Source organism: Protomyctophum bolini (assembly GCF_963924005.1).
Source record: "Protomyctophum bolini genome assembly, chromosome: 17".
Lineage (NCBI taxonomy): Eukaryota > Metazoa > Chordata > Actinopteri > Myctophiformes > Myctophidae > Protomyctophum > Protomyctophum bolini.
The window spans coordinates 21,274,199-21,293,182 of record NC_137878.1 but is presented as its reverse complement, the minus strand read 5'-3'; the positions used below and the strand labels follow the sequence as shown (position 1 = coordinate 21,293,182).

General features: G+C 46.3%; 1 protein-coding gene across 8 annotated transcripts in view; it reads right to left on the bottom strand.

Annotated features, from left to right (window-relative positions):
- Positions 1–18,984, bottom strand: part of col16a1 (collagen, type XVI, alpha 1) — a 127,957-nt gene that overhangs the window by 45,980 nt on the left and 62,993 nt on the right. For all 8 annotated transcript variants that reach the window (XM_080788185.1, XM_080788186.1, XM_080788187.1 and 5 more), the window contains 15 exons: positions 14,234–14,287; positions 13,789–13,839; positions 13,554–13,694; positions 12,461–12,496; positions 10,692–10,799; positions 8,047–8,172; positions 7,497–7,550; positions 7,346–7,387; positions 6,347–6,382; positions 5,981–6,034; positions 5,805–5,873; positions 3,032–3,085; positions 2,625–2,642; positions 795–851; positions 374–412 (listed from right to left, as the gene is read on the bottom strand). In XM_080788185.1, the coding sequence (XP_080644311.1) occupies positions 374–412; positions 795–851; positions 2,625–2,642; positions 3,032–3,085; positions 5,805–5,873; positions 5,981–6,034; positions 6,347–6,382; positions 7,346–7,387; positions 7,497–7,550; positions 8,047–8,172; positions 10,692–10,799; positions 12,461–12,496; positions 13,554–13,694; positions 13,789–13,839; positions 14,234–14,287 (939 nt within the window). The remainder of the gene's footprint in view (positions 1–373; positions 413–794; positions 852–2,624; positions 2,643–3,031; positions 3,086–5,804; positions 5,874–5,980; positions 6,035–6,346; positions 6,383–7,345; positions 7,388–7,496; positions 7,551–8,046; positions 8,173–10,691; positions 10,800–12,460; positions 12,497–13,553; positions 13,695–13,788; positions 13,840–14,233; positions 14,288–18,984) is intronic.

The following is an 18,984-nucleotide window of genomic DNA, read 5'->3' as shown; positions in this document are numbered from 1 at the left end:
TGTTCTGTCCCCAGTGTAGCCACCTACAGTAGCAGGGTATGGTTCTGTTCTGTCCCCAGTGTAGCCACCTACAGTAGCAGGGTATGGTTCTGTACTGTCCCCAGTGTAGCCACCTACAGTAGCAGGGTATGGTTCTGTACTGTCCCCAGTGTAGCCACCTACAGTAGCAGGGTATGGTTCTGTACTGTCCCCAGTGTAGCCACCTACAGTAGCAGGGTACGGTTCTGTACTGTCCCCAGTGTAGCCACCTACAGTAGCAGGGTACGGTTCTGTTCTGTCCCCAGTGTAGCACCCCCGAGACAATACTGTGACACTGAAGGAACATCATTCTCAAACAAAGTCACATAATTAAGTAATTGCTGCCAGATCAAACCTGATGGAAATTGCTTCCTCCCTCCCGTCCTGGAGCTCCCTGAAAGCAAAGAGGAGTCAGAATCAGGCATAGGGAAAGCAGCATTAAGCAGCAGTATGAAATATAATAAGAATGCTGATCATGAACCCCGAAGCAAGGAGAGGGCTTGTACTGTATGTATTATTTTTCTCTCGGTCCATCTCCCCCATAGAGAATAATCCTCAATATGAACTCGCAATAATGGCCGTCTGAGTCAATATGGGAATGTGTGCTTCTGCGTCTACTTTAAACTACTTTAGAGCATGGCGTTTTCCCTCCTACCCCCTGTCGTGAAATAACGAATTTGAAGATGTAAATGGGTCATGTGTCTAGTTCACAGTGTGTGTGTGTGTGTGTGTGTGTGTGTGTGTGTGTGTGTGTGTGTGTGTGCGTACACACTCACAGGTCCGCCTGTGCCCGTGTGTGTTGGCATTATGCAGTTGCACTCTCCAGGTTCTCCCTAAAAGAAATATATAATTGAAAGAAAAAATAAATCATCAAAATAAAATAAATCTTAAAGAGAAATCTAACCGTTGAGTAAGAACATCATAGACATTCCTCAAGCTGTCATGATTCTTTTAATCCCGACTTTTCTGGGAATAATCCTTTTTCATCACACAATAAAGAAGAAGATAAAAATGATAAAATGTTGTCAGCACTCAGCATGTACCGGTAGTTCATCTTCATGTTTCAAACACACTTTGCAACGGCCTACTGTACTTCCAGCGTATTCATCTACGTTTTAACTTATACAGCAGCTAAACAACCTTCTGAGAAGTTCTGCATCAAGATACTATCTTGATTAGATAACTTCTCAAAAAGTTTGAGAAAGTTGTGGGTTGTTAACATTGCAATGTGGGGTGTTAGTGCAATTTATCATGGCGAACAAGTACAGTATTGTTTGCAGAGTGGAATGTAGCCTATAGGAAAATACACAGAATATGAAGAAACAATTAATGCCAACCACAACAGTGTGCCAGACCCATATCGACCCCTACTGCTCTCTTTTTTCCCTACCTCTCAGTTTCTGTTCTTACTTTCCAACTCTATTCTTCCATTTAATTCCTCCAATTATGCTCTCATGGACCTCAGCGTTCATTGTATTCGTTTATAGACTCACAATTCAGTCTCTATAAACACTTCCCTCAACTAAGGCGTTCTTGCAGCTTTCATTTCTTTCATTTTCACACGCACGCTGTCTTTAGCGACTTTAGGGCATATAATGGGATAAAGTACAATGTCCCAAGCTTAATAAAACATTCATTTGATGTCGCGTTAACCATAACAATGATCCGGTGGTCAGAACACAGGTCTGTGACCATGGCACGGAATGGCCAATTTGTACTTCCGGTTCTAACAACAGACAACACAGCTCTTATTATCTGCTTGTGTCACACATTTCACTGGCACTGGCCCCCTACCGTCCCCTATGGTAACGGGCGTGCACGGTGTTAAATGAACACTCATCAGGGTTTTACTCTACTATATCAGCACCATCATAGGCCACCTCGCTCCCTCCTCCTCCCTCCTCCACCCACTCCTCCTCCCTCCTCCACCTGCTCCTCTTCCTCATCCTCTCAATGACAGCGAGGAGCGCAAGGGCTGATGAATGCAGTAATTAATAGTCTCACACTCTCTCTCTCAGGGCCCCTAAACTTCCCCAGTAATAGTACACTTGTTAACTGTTACTGCTACTCTATCCCTGTCCAGAGGCCGGCCTGCCTGCGTGTGTTTGCATGTTTGTGTGTGTGCGTGCGTGCATGTATTGCTATAGTTGCTATAGTATAGCCAAGTGTCCCCACAAGTAGCACAATGTGAGAAATAGACAATGTGACAAAAACGTCCCCCATGGTCCACAAAAGAGAAAGGGTTGATTTTAAAATATATTTTATTAAGAGTTAAAATTCAGGTTGGTTTTAGTATTAGGATCTACAAGCTCACAGTAGATCAGCTATTGCTGTAGGGTTAAGTTTCAAAATGACAATAACGGAAAGGAAAATAATGGCATTCATAAATTCACTATCCTAAAATGTTGATATCCTCACAAGTATAGTAATGCAAATGTGTGTGTGTGTGTGTGTGTGTGTGTGTGTGTGTGTGTGTGTGTGTGTGTGTGTGTGTGAATGCGTGCGTGCGTGTGTGTGTTGAACCATCTCCTGTGATTACCATCTGTTCCGCCCCTTATCGCCAAACCCCTCAAGACCCTGTCATCCAAACAAAACGGTAGACTTACCTTGTCCCCTTTGGCTCCCTGCAAGATAACACGCACACACACACATGCACACACACACACGCACACAAAGACACACACACACACAGAGAGGGAGAGAGAGAGAGCGAGAGTGAGTTTGGCCTTGTTGTTTCAGAAGAATGCTCCCAGGGCACGGAGTTGAGTGCAGATCAGGGGACACTTGATAAGATAGGAGCAGACATGGCCTCTGTTATGGATCGAGGCGGACAATCCTTGGTTATTAAATGATGCCTACATCAAGGCCATTCCCCCAAACATAGCTCAGAGACAATTAACAATTCAGATCTTAAAAGTACAGAGGCGACAACTAAAGTCTACTACCAGATGCTGATGAAAAACAGTCACACAGTCACGCACACAGTATAAGGAGTAAACAGTAACCAACTCACATTACTGCCATCACCTCCTGGTAATCCATGTACGCCTGGGTTTCCATCTTTACCCTGCGGAGCAAAAGTTAACAGGAAACTTTCTATGGTTTGAACCAAAGCACAACAGAAATGTCAACCACGTCATGTGCATTTCAGACTGAACGCAACAACTATGGACATTAGAGGTTTTTGTCTTTTTTCATTTCATAATATAAATGGTGCATTTACAGTTGTGATCAAAAGTTTACATACGTTTGTAAAGGACATACTGTCATGATAGTCCTGCCTTTCCAATAATTTGTTCAACTCTTTTTTTTCTGTGATAGGTTGATTGGAGAAAATACTTCTTTGTCATACAAATACATCTTGAATTTATTTGTATTTTTATGAATGTTTAAGGGTTTTCTGAAAATGTGACCAAATCTGCTGGTTCAAAAGAATACATACAGCAATGCTAATATTTGGTTGCATGTCCCTTGGCCATTTTCACCCCAATTTGATGCTTTTGGTAGCCATCCACATTGTTCCACAAGCTTCTGGCAAAAAACGAATACTGTAATAATAAAAATCACACCCCTGTGAAGTGAGCAGTGCAATTGCAGTGCAATTGCACTGCTCACTTCACAGGGGTGTGATTTGTATTATTATTACAGTATTCGTTTTTTTTCTTATGAAAGCAGAGAGTCTTCTGTTTCATACGGTATATAGTATGTACATGTCGCTATAGGCCTTATTTTGTGAATAATAGTTCTTCAGGTCCATGCCTTCTCTAAAGTTCTCTCTGGTGAGCGCAAGCTGCATTCAATAGCCAATTACTGACAAACTGTACATGGGATCAATGTGTATTTGTTTCCCTCCTAAAAGTAGACATTCAGGGCTTTCATTCAGTGTGTAGTATGTATATGATATTATTTGTGTTCATTTTTATATCTGTCTGTCAATGTCTGTCAACTTCAACCTTCCATATCTCTGCTGTTTTTTCAAGCGAGCAGAGTGCAGGCAAAAGCAGGTGTTAGAAAAAGGTCAATATCTCCAGAATGGAAGATGGTAAAATCATGATTTTTGTTTAAAATTGAAGTGGACAAGTTAGGCTTTCTTTTGATTTATCTCGCTATAAGAGGCCCCTTGCTGTGGGCCCCTAAAAAGTTCAAAAGTCCAATGTTAATCGCTTAGCACCACCAGGCCTGAGCTCACTTTAAACTCTAGCATACAAAGTATTAAACAATTTTTTGCACAGTTGATCTTGGGACCTGTAGCTGACTAGAAATTACTTTCCTGACTTGTTTAAGTCTATTATTCGCTTTTTCAGATCCATGCTGAGCTCCTTTGACTTTCCCATTTTATTGTTTGTGGGTTGTGGCCAAACGAGCCCTAAATAAGGCTCAGAGAAGTGAACAGACCAGAAGTAGTCAATCATAATCACTCAGTTTAAGTTAAGAGGCCATGCCACAAAGCTAATTTGATTGACACAACTTTCTACATTACCATATGGGACATAATATGTATGCTGTATGTATATTTATGAACCAGCGGATTTGGTCACATTTTCAGAAAACCCTTAAACATTCATAAAAATACAAATAAATTCAAGATTTTTTTGTATGACTAAGGTCGCATTCTCACCTAATACTTCGGTAGACTCGAATGCGTATGGGCGGAGAAATGGGGTTCTTGCATATTTAATTGGCTACGGTTTGCCTTCACACTGTCATGATCCGCAGCAATTGGAAACGCAGCAGGGGGGACCTTTATCAATGTGTTCCATTCATAGCCTACACAGTGAAATGATAAATCTATGGTGATAAAATTATACTCATAACGTGCATGTGTCGTGCCGTCTGGGACTGCCCCCCTCTCTCTCTCACTATAAGCACGCAGCCACGCACTGTTCTTTTGGGCATGGAGGCACAGCGCTGAGCGCACTGATATAACAGACAGCAGCGCAAAATGTTTACAAGTTTATCGAGATGAATGTTCCTACTCCCCACTAGTCCCCACACAGTGACAGCACTCCATGTTTACGGCACGCAGTGTTTGTGTTTTCTTAAGCAATTGATTAATGTAGGCTACTCGTCCTCATTTCGATCAGGGCTTCAGTCTCCACTCTCCTCATTCGACCACGTCTATCCACGGTAACGGGACATCTTTGCGCTGCGTAAAATAATGCCTTCTCCGTCTCCAACTGTGTTCAGCTCCTCACCCGCCACATTGTTTGCTTCATTTCCTTTATTTGCTGCGGATTGCATTCACACCTGCACCGAATCGTAGTCAAGCGCGATTGGAAGCGAAGCGAAACCCCCGTTTTTGCTCGGAGTAAAATGCGGTTCTTTGCTGCGCATTAGGATTCGAAAGAGCCTTCACACCTGCCAAACGAAGCGCACTTTCTGAAAATGCGCAGCAGGATTCGTTTTAATCGCAGCAAAGCTCTCTGGTGAGAATGCGACCTAAGAAGTATTTGCTCCAATCAACCCATCACAGAAGAATAAGAGTTGAACAAATTATTGGAAAGGCAGGACTATCATGACAGTATGTCCTTTACAAACGTATGTAAACTTTTGATCACAACTGTATATAGCACCACACACACACACACACACACACACACACACACAAACCTGCTCATTGGGAGCAATTAGGAGTCCTGTGTCTTGCTCAAGGACAGTATCTCTGGGGGAGCCTGGGGTCAAAATTGGAACCTTCCGGTTCCCAAGCGGCCGCGCTACCTCCAGAGCGACTGCCATATGACAGACTTAAGTCAGTCATACCTCGTCCTCAGCATTACATTACTTACCGGGGGTCCCTGCACTCCGTTACCCACTGGCCCTTGAGGCCCGGGAGGCCCGATGTCTCCTTGGGGGCCCTATGGTCAGGGATAATGAGTACCAATGAAAACAAACAATATATATTTTGTATGCACTGTAGAATCATGAAGTCAGGAAAATAAAAGCTGAATTGAAGGCAGCGTACCGTTATGCCAGTGGGGCCAACAGGTCCAGTTAGCCCACCATCTCCCTGAGGTGCCTGGAAACAAACCACAACAGATTGAACCAACAAGACGGCCTCTAATAGTATTGTGGACATAATTTGGCAAAAAATAAAAAAAAATATATCTCATAATATGATACAAAGCCTATCAATGATGTAAAAATAGTAAATACGCAGCCATGAAAAGCGTTGAAATAATAAGAGACATAATGCCTAATTTAGACTTAAGAGGCGTGCTGTTGTCCCATACCCAATTAGCTGATCTACAAGCAGTGCATCACATTGTGAACTTGTAGATGTCAGTGTGAGACACGTTGCGCAACCACGTACAAATCAGACAAAACTTACTGCAAGTCCCGGCAGCCCTCTTGGTCCCTCCACACCCTGTTAAAGGGATGACAAGTGCACAAGAAGACATGAAAACTACAGGTGAGGATTATAACAAAACAAGAATAGACCTAAAAAATAGAAAGAGCAAAACAAGACAAGTGTTCTGGCAGAGGAGATCTACTACACGGTTTATGACTGTGAGAGAGGCAGTGCCTTGACAGACTGCTCCTTCTACACCACTGGTTTTCAACCGGTGACCACCAGTGGTCCTTCAGGGGGTTCCAGGTGGTCCCCAGCTAAATGATAGAGTTGGTAACCAAATTGATCCTTATAGATTTAACTCTTGAGAGCGTAATGGATGAATGAATGAATGGATGGATGGATGGATGGATGGATGAAACCAAATGGACCCTTACGTTACGGGTTCATTTGGGTTCATGTTACGCTCTCAAGAGTTAAATTCTCGTTTGCAACATCTGGATTACTTCATTTACAAATGACAATGTAATTAGAGAATGTAAATATATAAATAATATATTGTATGTTGATTGTTTGCCTGTTATCAACATCAATATACAGCATGGAATCGTGGACAAAAACGATAACAAAATCCTTTAGTTTTGGGTCTGAGAGACTAAATCTCATCAAACGGTGGTCTGTGGCTGAAATGCTGAATAAATAATGGGCCTTGATGGCAGAACGCCATGGTCTCCCAGATGCTCCACGGTCAGCGGTACAATCCAAGACAACAGAGGAATGAAGAGAGGGTTTTAAAGATAAGCCAAAAGGGATTAGGGTTTGGTGTGAAGATTTACAGCCTTATAATCCTAACATCTGTTGAAGAACTAGGGGACTCAGACTATTGTCTGTCCTGAAGCGACCGAAACGTTGACCTAATAAAGAGCAACATTTTGGCAAGTCTGACAGTGTGCGGGACCTTTTTAGTTTTTCAAAGATACCTTTTTGAAAAGAAAACTGTGAAAGGTGATGGCATTTAACCAAGAAGATGTGCCTCACCTGGGGTCCTGCTAGGCCAACCCCGGCAACTCCAGGATCGCCCTATAGGGGGCAGGACAACATAGAATAGAATGAAAAAGATGATTCAGGGAGGGATCACAGCCACACTTGATTGAACCCCATTAAGAAAATAAGTAATAGGCTTCAGTACCTGGCTTCCTTTGGGCCCTGGGGAGCCCTGTGCGCCAGGCAAGCCTGGTTTTCCCTAGAAAGGAAAGAATCAAGAAATGGCTATCAGAACCTTTTTTTAATGTGGTGGTCAAAATATAATTTGAGGGGAGCTAGCCCCTCCTATATCCAGCTTTTGGTGTCTGTCCACAAACCTGGTCCTACACATTACATTTCCATTGACAATGAAAGGAGAATTTTACGTCATAGTGTCTGAGCAAAGGGCTCTTTTTTCGTCCATGCTAAACCCCTTATCCTTTAACTACTTTACCTTTTTTATTTTACTATTTTGAAAAAACATTTTTGAATAGTTAAAATAGCCAATCTACAGGCTCGCGTCAATGTAGATCAGCTAGTTTAACTATTCAAATGTTTTTCAAAATAGTAATAAAAAGGCAAAGTAGTTTAGGGATAAGGGGTTTAGCATCGACGAAAATAGAGCCCATAGCGTCTATTTTACGTCATGATGATGTACAATGATAAGAGCGCCCCTCACTTCACACGGGTGTGATTTTTATTTCTGTTTTGCTTACATGTTTGCCAGCCTTTCCTTGCCCAGTGGGGCCGGGCTCTCCCCTCTCTCCTTTGGGTCCTGGTACGGAGACTCCGTCAACCCCTGCAAGTGTGCCCACAGAGGGACAGCTGGTACAGGCATCGCCCTATCAGCACACAGACAGCGGCACAACGTCAGCAGAGAGACACTGCTACAACCCGTCCATCTTCATGTATTCATTCCACTGCCTATTCTTCTGGAAATGGAATGTGCTCAATAAACTAGACCTGTCACAAGTATTACATAGTAGTTTGGTTTGTCCGGGTAGCTTTGTCAGTAGAGCTCTCGCCTTTGGAGCACAAGTTCATGGGTTCCCGGGCACCACCAACTCAGCGTATGAGGCTTGGGTGCGGGAAGTACTGGGAGCTGATAGGTGTGGAGCTCCACCACAGCAATCCATCTCCCAGGGGTCTAGCGCATTGTAACAGGGACAGACTTCATCTCCCAGGGGTCGAGCACATTGTAACAGGGACAGACTCCATCTCCCAGGGGTCTAGCGCATTGTAACAGGGACAGACTCCATCTCCCAGGGGTCTAGCACATTGTAACAGGGACAGACTCCATCTCCCAGGGGTCTAGTGCATTGTAACAGGGACAGACTCCATCTCCCAGGGGTCTAGTCACTCTAGTGCATTGTAACGGGGACAGACTGTTACTGGCTGATACCGACAATAAGCTGACCTACTTCTTCTTCTTAGTTTAGTTTAGTTTATTAGCAAAAAATACGATACGTATAAAGGAAACACATTTCTGTGTGACGAAAGGAAGAAGACAGAAGGCTAGCTGTTAATCTAACATAGATTAAACGTTGAATAAAACCAATACAAAAGAATACAAGTTCACAAGGCGAGCAGCAGTGCAATAAAAAAGTACAAAATACAAAAACTGCTAAAAAAACCCAATATTGTTTTAGATGTTTCAAAAAGTGATGCATCTATTCGTCTTAGTAATCTAATCACAAGTATTTGTGATTCCACCAATGCAATCTAGTTGCAGTGCAAACAGAATACACTGTAGAGCTAACATGCCTGTCAGTTTCAGGAGCAAAGCCTTACATAAAGGTGCTTCTAGTTTAGGCCTTTCTAGCAGAATCAATAATGGGGCAAATTGGTAATTGTCCAGGTAAGGCGGCGACCATAATCACAATGTCGATTCAGGGTTGAGACGTGCAGGGTATCATGTCAGCCGCCTCTCTGACCTTGAAATGCTGTCTCTCTACACTATCTATTCTATTCTATACAAAACAAAGGTGATGGTGGTGCTGCTGCTACTACCAGTAAGACATGCACTGGCCATATATGGAGCGTGTCTTGAGTGTACAGGGTTTGATGAGGTCAGATGAACATATAGAATGTCAGAACAGGTCAGCTACATATATGGAGATCTAATGGTGGCAGCGTCTTGAGTGTACAGGGTTTGATGAGGGCAGAGGTAGGGCCGGGCCTTAATTTTCGGGCCTGTTGAGAACTCTAGATTTCGCCGGCTGCCGATATATGTCAGAACAGGTTCTGACATATATCCATATACTAATATTTATGACATCAGGGATCTCCATATATGGGCTTTATTGCGACAGCAAGTCGCATTTATTATGATATGATCCCTGATTTACTATCATCCCTGATAATGTCAGTGATGTCACGAGGATTTTTTATCTTTACTGATAGGTATTAGACTGACAGGAAATGGGGATAGAGAGATGGGGGGAAGACACGCACGGGGCAACGGCCGTCGGGATCGGGAGTCGAGCCCGCGGCACACCGTCAGGCTGGCTCAGCAGCCTAGGTGCCCGGATGGTTGAGCTAACCGTCCGGGCCCATGTACGGGGATTTTGATGATGATATCATAGTGATGTCGCGAGACCTGGGCAAGATATATGGGGGCTTTCCCCATGTATGGGGAAGTTGTGTATAGTTCATAGTTAAAGGACAACTTTAGTTTTTTTCGGTTGTTATGAGAGAAAGTATGAGTGTAATCTTTTTTTCATTTGCTGCTTTCTTTCGTTTTAGGGATGTTTTTTATAGGGGGGCGGGGGCATTCGAGCACGGGGCTAAATATGTATTTCTTTACAAAATGTTATAGCGATTACTTTTTTATTTATTTACTATAGTCCTACTAGACCCCATGAAATTACATTTGGCCACAAAAGATCACAGGATATATTGAATGTGTCAAACTGGCAAATTGAGACTATGACACACAGTGCTTCCCCCAGTAGGCTACCTTCACATTCAGTATAGATCCTGTGATCTTTTGTGGCCAGATTTCTTGGCGTCTAGTAGGACTATAGTAAAGAATTTAAAAAGTAATCGCTATAACATTTAGTAAAGAAATGCATATTTCCCGCTCCCCTGTCAAAAACAGCTAAAATCCCTAAAACGAAAGAAAGCTCTCATAACAACCTAAAACATGAACCTTGGTTGAAAAAAACTAAAGTTGTTCTTTAACTGCGACCTTCAGTCGCAACTGCTACTAATCATCATCATCATCAGAGATTAGCTGCTCAGTGTGACACACCGACGGAAAAGAACCCGGAAATAGTCTCCCTCCCGGCCTCTGGTCCGCCTGGCCTGGCGGAGACAATAAACTGCTCTGAGCCGACAGTTTTCAAGCGTCATCGCTTACCTTCTCTCCCTTTAAACCCATTACTCCATCTCGCCCAGACTCTCCGTGCAGTCCCGGGGCTCCTACTGCTCCGTCCAATCCGTTGTCTCCTTGCTCTCCCTGGTCTCCCTGGCAACGGTGAAACATGATTATGATATGCCCCGACGTTCACCTCAGTGTGGTGCACAAACACACACACACACACACACACACACACACACACACACACACCAATTCCCCTTTTCTCCACTCTTGCTTTTATCTGATAGATTCCTGCTACTTCCCTGCTGTAACTAAAGTATTGTCGGGCAAGTTAAGTCAAAGGAGTTTGAAGGTTGTTTAAGGTAGCGTGACTCCTTTGAGGACACTTTTCTCTTACATAGAAAAAAGATTCGTTTTTTTCCGAAAGTCTTTAGGTTCAATGAGGCGTTCTGTGCTTCTCTCAAACAGCACACAGTTGCTGCCTACGTTACGTTACGTTACGTTACGTTACGTTACGGTGGAGTGTCTGCTCTCGCCTGACGTGACTTCATCTGATGCAGAAGGATTTTCACGCAGATATTCTCCGTCCATCTGATTATTTAAGGCTGTCCAAGTGTCCCTGACGGCCGATGGGGATTTAAAACAGTAAACAGTAAAAATGTCTCTGTAGACATTGGGTTCATTTTAATTCATGTTGGATGGTTATAGAATACAAACCAGATACAAACCACTGTTGGTGGTACTGGACTGCACATACTGTAAATTAATTCATTTACTGTATGTTAATTCTTACTAGACCCTTATGTCCACGTGCGTATGTCATTGGTGATCGAGTGCACCTTTTTACAGTGTAGTTACAGTAGGAACCAGAAAGAAAAAGAATAAAGCATTCAGAGATCCAGTGCCGGTATCTTTATTCTTATCCATCTTGGTTTGCTTCTTGAATCTTACTCTTCCCTCTCCTGTGTTCCATTCTCACTACTGTTGCTGCTAGGACACCAGCATTTCAGGGATTTATTTTTATTTTATTTTTTAAATCATGATTTCGAAAACACAGGACATGATGATAAGTCCAAAGTGCCTAGGGACTCTGCAAGGCAGGGGCGTCCTACTCCCTGAGCCAGGCTTTCTTAAGGACCTTAAAACTCTTTAAGGACCACTTTTCAACCCATCTTCATATCATCACGAATGATCATGATACAACCACAAGTCTTTCCTACTCGGTCTGTGTCTCATAGGAGGGCTGTGGGCAGTTTAGAAACCCGTCCACCAGTGACCAAGCTAATAGAAACTGCAGGCTTTCTACTCCTGAAAAGTTGTGAAAATGGAAGCCATCCTTCTCACGATAATAAAATCCCCCCCCTCCCCCTCTCTCTCTCATTAGTAGGCAACAGTGCAGCACTCTCTCCGTTTCTGGCACAACAGTGCACAACAGCGCCCCTACTGGTACTAGTCATACTCGTGCTCATTAATGACACACGGACACATAGGCGGACATGGACATTGCTGTTCCTTGGAGTGGTTGCACCACTCAAAAATCATAATATTAATACAAATCTTGTTTTAAAAAAAATGCTTAAAGATGAAGTACGGCAACTGGTGGGTTTCTGAACTGCCCACTTCCCTCATAAGACACAGACCGAGTAGAGAAAAATTGTGGTATTTTCTCATTAGTGAGGACCAAAATGAAGATAGGTTGAAAAGTGGTGAAGTGGGCCTGGTGGAGTGAAGGTAGCAAAGAGTATCGCATGGCCTCGGTGTGAGAATGCAGCATTTCTTTTTTTTTATGTTGTTAAGAAGGAACTTACTTTCGCTCCCAGAACACCCTGAAGACCTGGAGGGCCCTGCATATGTAAACAATGAAAATTGTTTACATTTTTGGCAATGAAAATATGAACATGGAATACACAAACATGAGATAATCTTCAAGTTCTATGCATTCGCAGATACCTTCCGGGGGAAATCCATCGTGTTGACACAAAAGCAAGGACACACGCCACGGGGGGACTGATGCAGACATGAACTAAGCCAAAGGGATTGATTAGACTTGCTGATATAATTCTGTAGTTAACAGGGAAATCCCTGTATGACCATAATTGCATAATATCGTATGCATTACTTGCTTTGCTCTTTGGGTAAGTTCAGTAAGGGTTGAAGTCGTTTTCCAAACAAGCTAATTGGTATGACTGTACACTACAGAGCATGTTGGATCAGCATATTGTAGAATATACACCAGCCTGTATTTGCCATGGTCGAGGGGATTGATAATGAGATTTAAAAAAAAAACTGTTCACAGTATAGCTTTGTACCAACAATGTGGGATGCGCGCCAGCAACACGCCTTCTGTATCGAATTTGAGAGCCAACTCAGTCTCTCCCCACATCGTTAGATAAGCCCTATGGCACGGTAACGTTTCCTTCACCAGGGCAGTTCCTCATTAACAGTAATGGTAATCTATTAAATGAAAGTGTTGATCAAAATGCTATTTTCTAATAGTGTGAATAAATGCTGCTATGGGGTGGTAATCTAAAGAATGATCACCCCAACATTCATTGTTACCCTCCTTAGCCAACCTTGTGCAAGGCTGCATATGATAAAGGCCTGCTCTCTCTGCGGGATTAGCTCAATGCTATGATGAATGTCCAACTTCCAAGAAATCATATTTATTTATTTTATGATTTCAGAATGATTAACAGTAAACTGCATCAGTCCAAAGTATGATATCGTCGCTTGTTGGGCAGAAACCTTGTTTCTCCATCTGCACATTAATCTTTTTTCCGTCTTTCTGTTTTTGTTTTTGGTCGTAAGAGTAGCAACAACAGCCGATCTACTGTATACGTTCACAATGGATTGCACTGCGGGACACGTTCCCAACGATAGCAACGGACAGAATGACCTCACCTGTCGGCCATCGACTCCGAGCCCCGGAGGGCCGGGAGGCCCTGGGGTGCCTGGTTCGCCGGGCTTGCCAGCTCCCTCTGGCAACTTCATAATGGAGGGACCGCCGCCAACCTCGGAGGGCTGGCACATGCCGCACTCACCCTGGGGGAAGGGCACACAGGGGTCACCATGGTTGGCACGCAGGGACGGACAAGCTCAAAGACACGCAGGGGGATACAGCCTAACTCGTACCCACCTTGTCTCCCTTGAGGCCAGGGTGGCCCAGACCAGGCAGCCCTTGGTCTCCCTGTGAGCAAACAGAAACAGGTTGAAATAAAATGACAAAAGGAATGAGAAATGGCATGAAAATGCATCTATGGCACGGAACATTGTACCTTTTTCATTGAGGCTGCAGAGACCACTTAAACCCATGCTGTAGTTGTCTATACTAGCCCCCCTGCTTTCCCCCCTGAAAACACACATGCACATGATGTGTGTGTGTATATGTGCGTGCGTGCGTGTGTAGCGGCACAGATACATCATAAGCCAACCCGGTTCTAGATGCTGGGACCCTTCGGCACGTCATTGTAAAAAGCTAACAAAACATACAATGTTGAATGCTGATTAGCGCTATGAGCACTCAGAAAGCAGCTCCCAACGGACCAGATAATGACACCGTAATTACACTCATGGGCTCTCACCTGGGCACCCTTCAGTCCTTCTTTGCCAATGGGTCCCTTGGGTCCACTTTTTCCCTGCCATACACACACACACATTTCATTTTACAAGATGCCATATAAAATGATCACATTCAAAGAGATTGCCATCAGCTACATGACTACCTGCACTCTTCGTGGAAAAGGCGAAAAATATGTTTATTTGAATATATGCGAGTTAAAGCTGCAATCCATAACTTTCATCTGGCCCTACACGGGTGATCCCGGGGTGTCGACGTGAGCGCCACAATTTCTGCCGAGCTAATACAGAAAGCCTGTTTGGGGATGGAAGAGCAAGAACGGTCACCAGCTACAAACACAGTTGTGTTAGTTATATCATATTAACACTGCTGCCGTGTGGCCACAAGTGGTAGTTAGCTTGCGCGGGCCGGAATTGGGGAGATTACTACTCAAGCACTTCCGTTTTCCCGTCTCGGCAAATGAGAGGAGAAAAGCCTAATAGCAGTAGCTCATGCTAGCTATCTTTCTCCAGAACTGTTCATATTTCAATCGCGATGCCCTGAAAAATCTGAAATCCGATCTGAACCTCGGATGTCTGATCAGCACAACGGACAGCGACGTAGTTTTCGAGAAAGGCCAAAGAAGATCGTAATTATAACAGTAGTCTACGCATGCGCAAGCACGTTCCGTACGTGCGGGCGTGAGCAAGGTGTTGCCTGCCAACCGGCTCAGGGCTAAATGTTGTTTTTTAAGGTGCCGTTTCAGATCCCTTTGAAGCGATATAAAACATACATATACGATACATTGATCGCGGACAATAGAAAAAACGTATCAGCCGCAGACAATGCGTTAACATAAACTACCATACAGATTGGTCACAATAATGTTTTGTTAACAGAAAACAGTTGGTGGATAGCAGCTTCAACAGTAAATGCTCATGCCACAGCGATGTGCCGCTGTGCGCCCCACAGAGAGATGTCCCCCGATGGTTCTGCTACCTTAGCGTTTTACTAATAAGACCACCCACTGGGCAGACTCTCTGCAGCAGAGCCTTCTTAGGGGCCTAACATTAGTCTACCACTGTGATGGTGTCCCTCATGGGCGTTCCCCGTTTAAAGCACATTTACAGCATCCCACTGGGAGAGCTACAGTACGCACACCTGAACACTCGTTAGCCCATTGAAACCAGGACAGCATCTGAGCCATTTATTTTATTTTAACCACTTTAACCATGCATAACTATATATATATATATATATATATATATAGATGGGGTCGGCATATATATATATATATATATATATATATATATATTGTGGTGTCTCGATGGCAGAACGCCGCCCAACAGGTAGGCACACCCCTGGAGGCCAGCAGAGGCAGAGAGAGAGAAGAGGAACGCACCAACCTCTAGGGCGGGTACTAGAGGGAAGGTATGTACCGCGTCACCTCCTTGATCAGCTGGAATGCGCGTCACCTGCCTTCAGTCAAAGGAGCGCCACAGTTCAAAAGACAGACCTCTCTGCCTCACTTCAGATTAAGGCTCCAGGGGTGAAACAACACGCTATCGGGCGAGTTGGGCGGTGAGTCGAGCACCACGTTCACGAGCACATTCTATGTGACTAACATGAACAGTGAACAGCATAATATTGATTACCTCTTGTCCTCTCTCCTAACAGGCTTTTATGACAGACGCGCTAAGCACGTCTATGACAGACTGTACTATGACAGACTGGTGAAGAGGAGGATCGGATCCATATACTAATACATACATGGGATGGAAAAGGACGGAGGAATAGCTACCACGACCCTAGTACACGGTGGAGGAACCGGAGCGAGAGCGCTCGTCCACAAGCTGAGTAGGAACGTACTTCCCATGTTTATTTGATTGCCACCGGGCAGCAGACCGACTGTGTTTAATCACGCTCTCAGACGCCCGTTGAAGTCCAGAGACTTGGTCCAGCGACAACGACTCTAGAGCACCATCGTCCGGCAAGAAAGAGGAACTGAACATAACTGTCTATCTTACCTGCTTGTGTTGCCAGTACGTGAAAGTGATGATTTAAAGCCACTGTTTGTTAAACTGTCTTTGGGATTAAACGCCTTGGAATAGGCAAACGTCTTTCTGTCTCCTGGGTGTGTGTACCAGTCGCCACATTTGGTGGAGAATGCGGGCATAGACTGGTCCACGCTGAATAAAACCCACGCATTATGGAGCAGAATAACGCCATCGCCGCGCTGATCCAAAATCAGGCCGAGCTACAGTTGGCAGTCCAGGAGATGGCACGGAGTCTCCGACGGGACCCTCTAGCCTCTCGACCCCCAGGCGATGTCCTCACTAAGCTGACACCCCACGACAACATCGTGGCATATCTCGAGCTATTCGAGCGGATCGCCGCCCGAGAGAGATGGCCCGTCCAGGACTGGGGTACCATACTGTCCGGGTACCTGACCGGTGAACCCCAACAGGTGTGCAGCGACCTCACCATCGCCGAATCCCGTGACTACCAGAGACTAAAAGCCGCCATACTCGCCAGCCAGGGGAACAGCCTGCCGGCGCGTGCCCAAAAATTTCACAATTGGACCTTCGTCGCCAGCCAGCCCGCCCGTGCCCAGGTCACGGCCCTGATGCGCCTCACGACCAGCTGGCTCCACGGCGACGGGGACGTACCCCCCGTGGAGAGGGTGGTCATGGACAAGTGCGTCCGTGCGCTGCCACCCGAAGCCCGAAGGTACGCCTCCCAAGTAAGCCCCCGCTCTGTGGACCGACTGATCGATTTGATTGACAACTGGCAGGTCACCTGCGACCTGATGAAGACAACCCGCGGTGAGACCCCCAGCAAACCAGCCGCTGAAGAACGGCCCACTGAAGAGCGTTCCAACCGCTCGGGCCGGGACCGGCGCTCGAACCGAGGCCAGCCGCCACCGCAGAACGAGCGCCGAGACGGAGGCTCTGAGCGGTCCTCCCGGGGCGGAGAGAAACCCCGCAAGTGTTACGTGTGCGGAAAACTAGACCATATCGCTTGGGCCTGTCCAGAGAGGGACCGGGACGTGTCCATGGCCAGCGTGACGTCAGAGGCCCCCCGTACCGCTCTACACACGCAGAGCGAACCGGGCCAACAGTTCTCCATACCAGTGAAGATCGACGGCACAGATGCCCAGGCCTTATTGGACTCGGGCAGCGCGGTCACGCTCGTGCGCGCCGACCTGGCAGGACCCCTCTCATCTGGCACCGTCCCGGTCACCTGTGTCCATGGGGACGTCCGCCACTACCCTACGGCCACAGTGCGAGTCCAGACGCCCCGCGGGGACACAGTGGTGGCCGCCGGCGTGGTCCCCGACCTACCGGTACCGCTCCTGCTCGGCTATGACTGCGCTCTCTTCGAGCGCTACTGGAAGCCCGGCCAGCAAGCAGCGCGGCCCCGCCGTCAGCCTCGAAGCCGCCGCCGCCGCCGCCGCCCAACCACCGCGGCACGGCCAGCCTACCCGGCGTTTCGTGGCAGAGAGAGAGAGAGAGAGAGAAACCCCAGCAGTGGCTCGGCCCGAGATAGCGATCGAGCGCCTCGCCACTCCTCTGGCGCAAGCCAGCCTGACAGCCTCGCCGAGGAGCCAGAAGCACTGCGCGGACCCCCCGCCTCGGAGAGCCCGGACCCCTTCGCTGAGTTCCCGGACGCCGAGCCCCGAGAGGCGGCGACCCGTGGCGAGTTTGCCACCCTCCAGTGGGAGGATCCCAATCTGCGCGGCGCCCGGGGACAAGTGACAGCCATCGATGGTCGGCTCGAGGAGGGGGTGAGTGAGCTAAGCTCTCCTTACTTTTGTGTAAAACGAGGGCTGTTGTATCGGGGAAACAAAAGCCGTGGTGGGGAGATTGTAGAGCAGCTGCTGGTGCCTAAGCAGTATGTGAGCCGCGTCCTATTCCTGGCACACACACACCAGTTGGGAGCCCACTTAGGGGTACAGAAAACATACGAGCGAGTGATTGCACGGTTCTATTGGCCGGGGGCGAAGAAGGCGATAGAAGATTTCTGTAGAAGCTGCCCGGAGTGCCAGCTAGCTGCGCCCCGCCCGTTCCAACGCAACCCACTCATCCCGCTCCCGATCATTGATGTGCCCTTCTCACGCATCGCTATGGATGTGGTGGGGCCGTTACCCAAAACTAATCGAGGACACCGATATATTCTCGTAATTGTAGATTATGCCACCCGGTATCCAGAGGCGATACCACTGCGCGCTGCAACAGCTAAAGCAGTAGCTCACGAACTCCTCATGCTGGTTAGCCGGGTGGGGATACCAGATGCGGCGATTTCGGACCAGGGCACTTGCTTCATGGCCCAAGTGATAACGCTCCTATACAAGTGGCTAAATATAAAAAGAATTAAAACCTCCGTATATCATCCTGAAACGGATGGGCTCGTTGAGCGGTTCAACCAGACACTAAAAAAAATGTTGAAAAAGCTGCCGGATGTTGACGGCAAGGATTGGGACCGTTTAATTCCATATGTGATGTTTGCTATCCGCGAAGTCCCCCAGGCCTCTACAGGTTTCTCCCCCTTTGAGCTGCTATATGGGAGGCAGCCGCGCGGCCTGTTGGACCTGGCCCGGGAGGCCTGGGAGAGCCAGCCTTCGCCACACCGGAGCGTGATAGATCATGTGGACCAGATGCAAGCGCGCGCCAGGAGGATATGGCCTCTCGTCCGAGCGCATATGGAAAAAGCACAACAGGAGCAGAGCAGAGTATATAATCGACGAGCCACGCCAAGAGAATTCCAGGTGGGTGA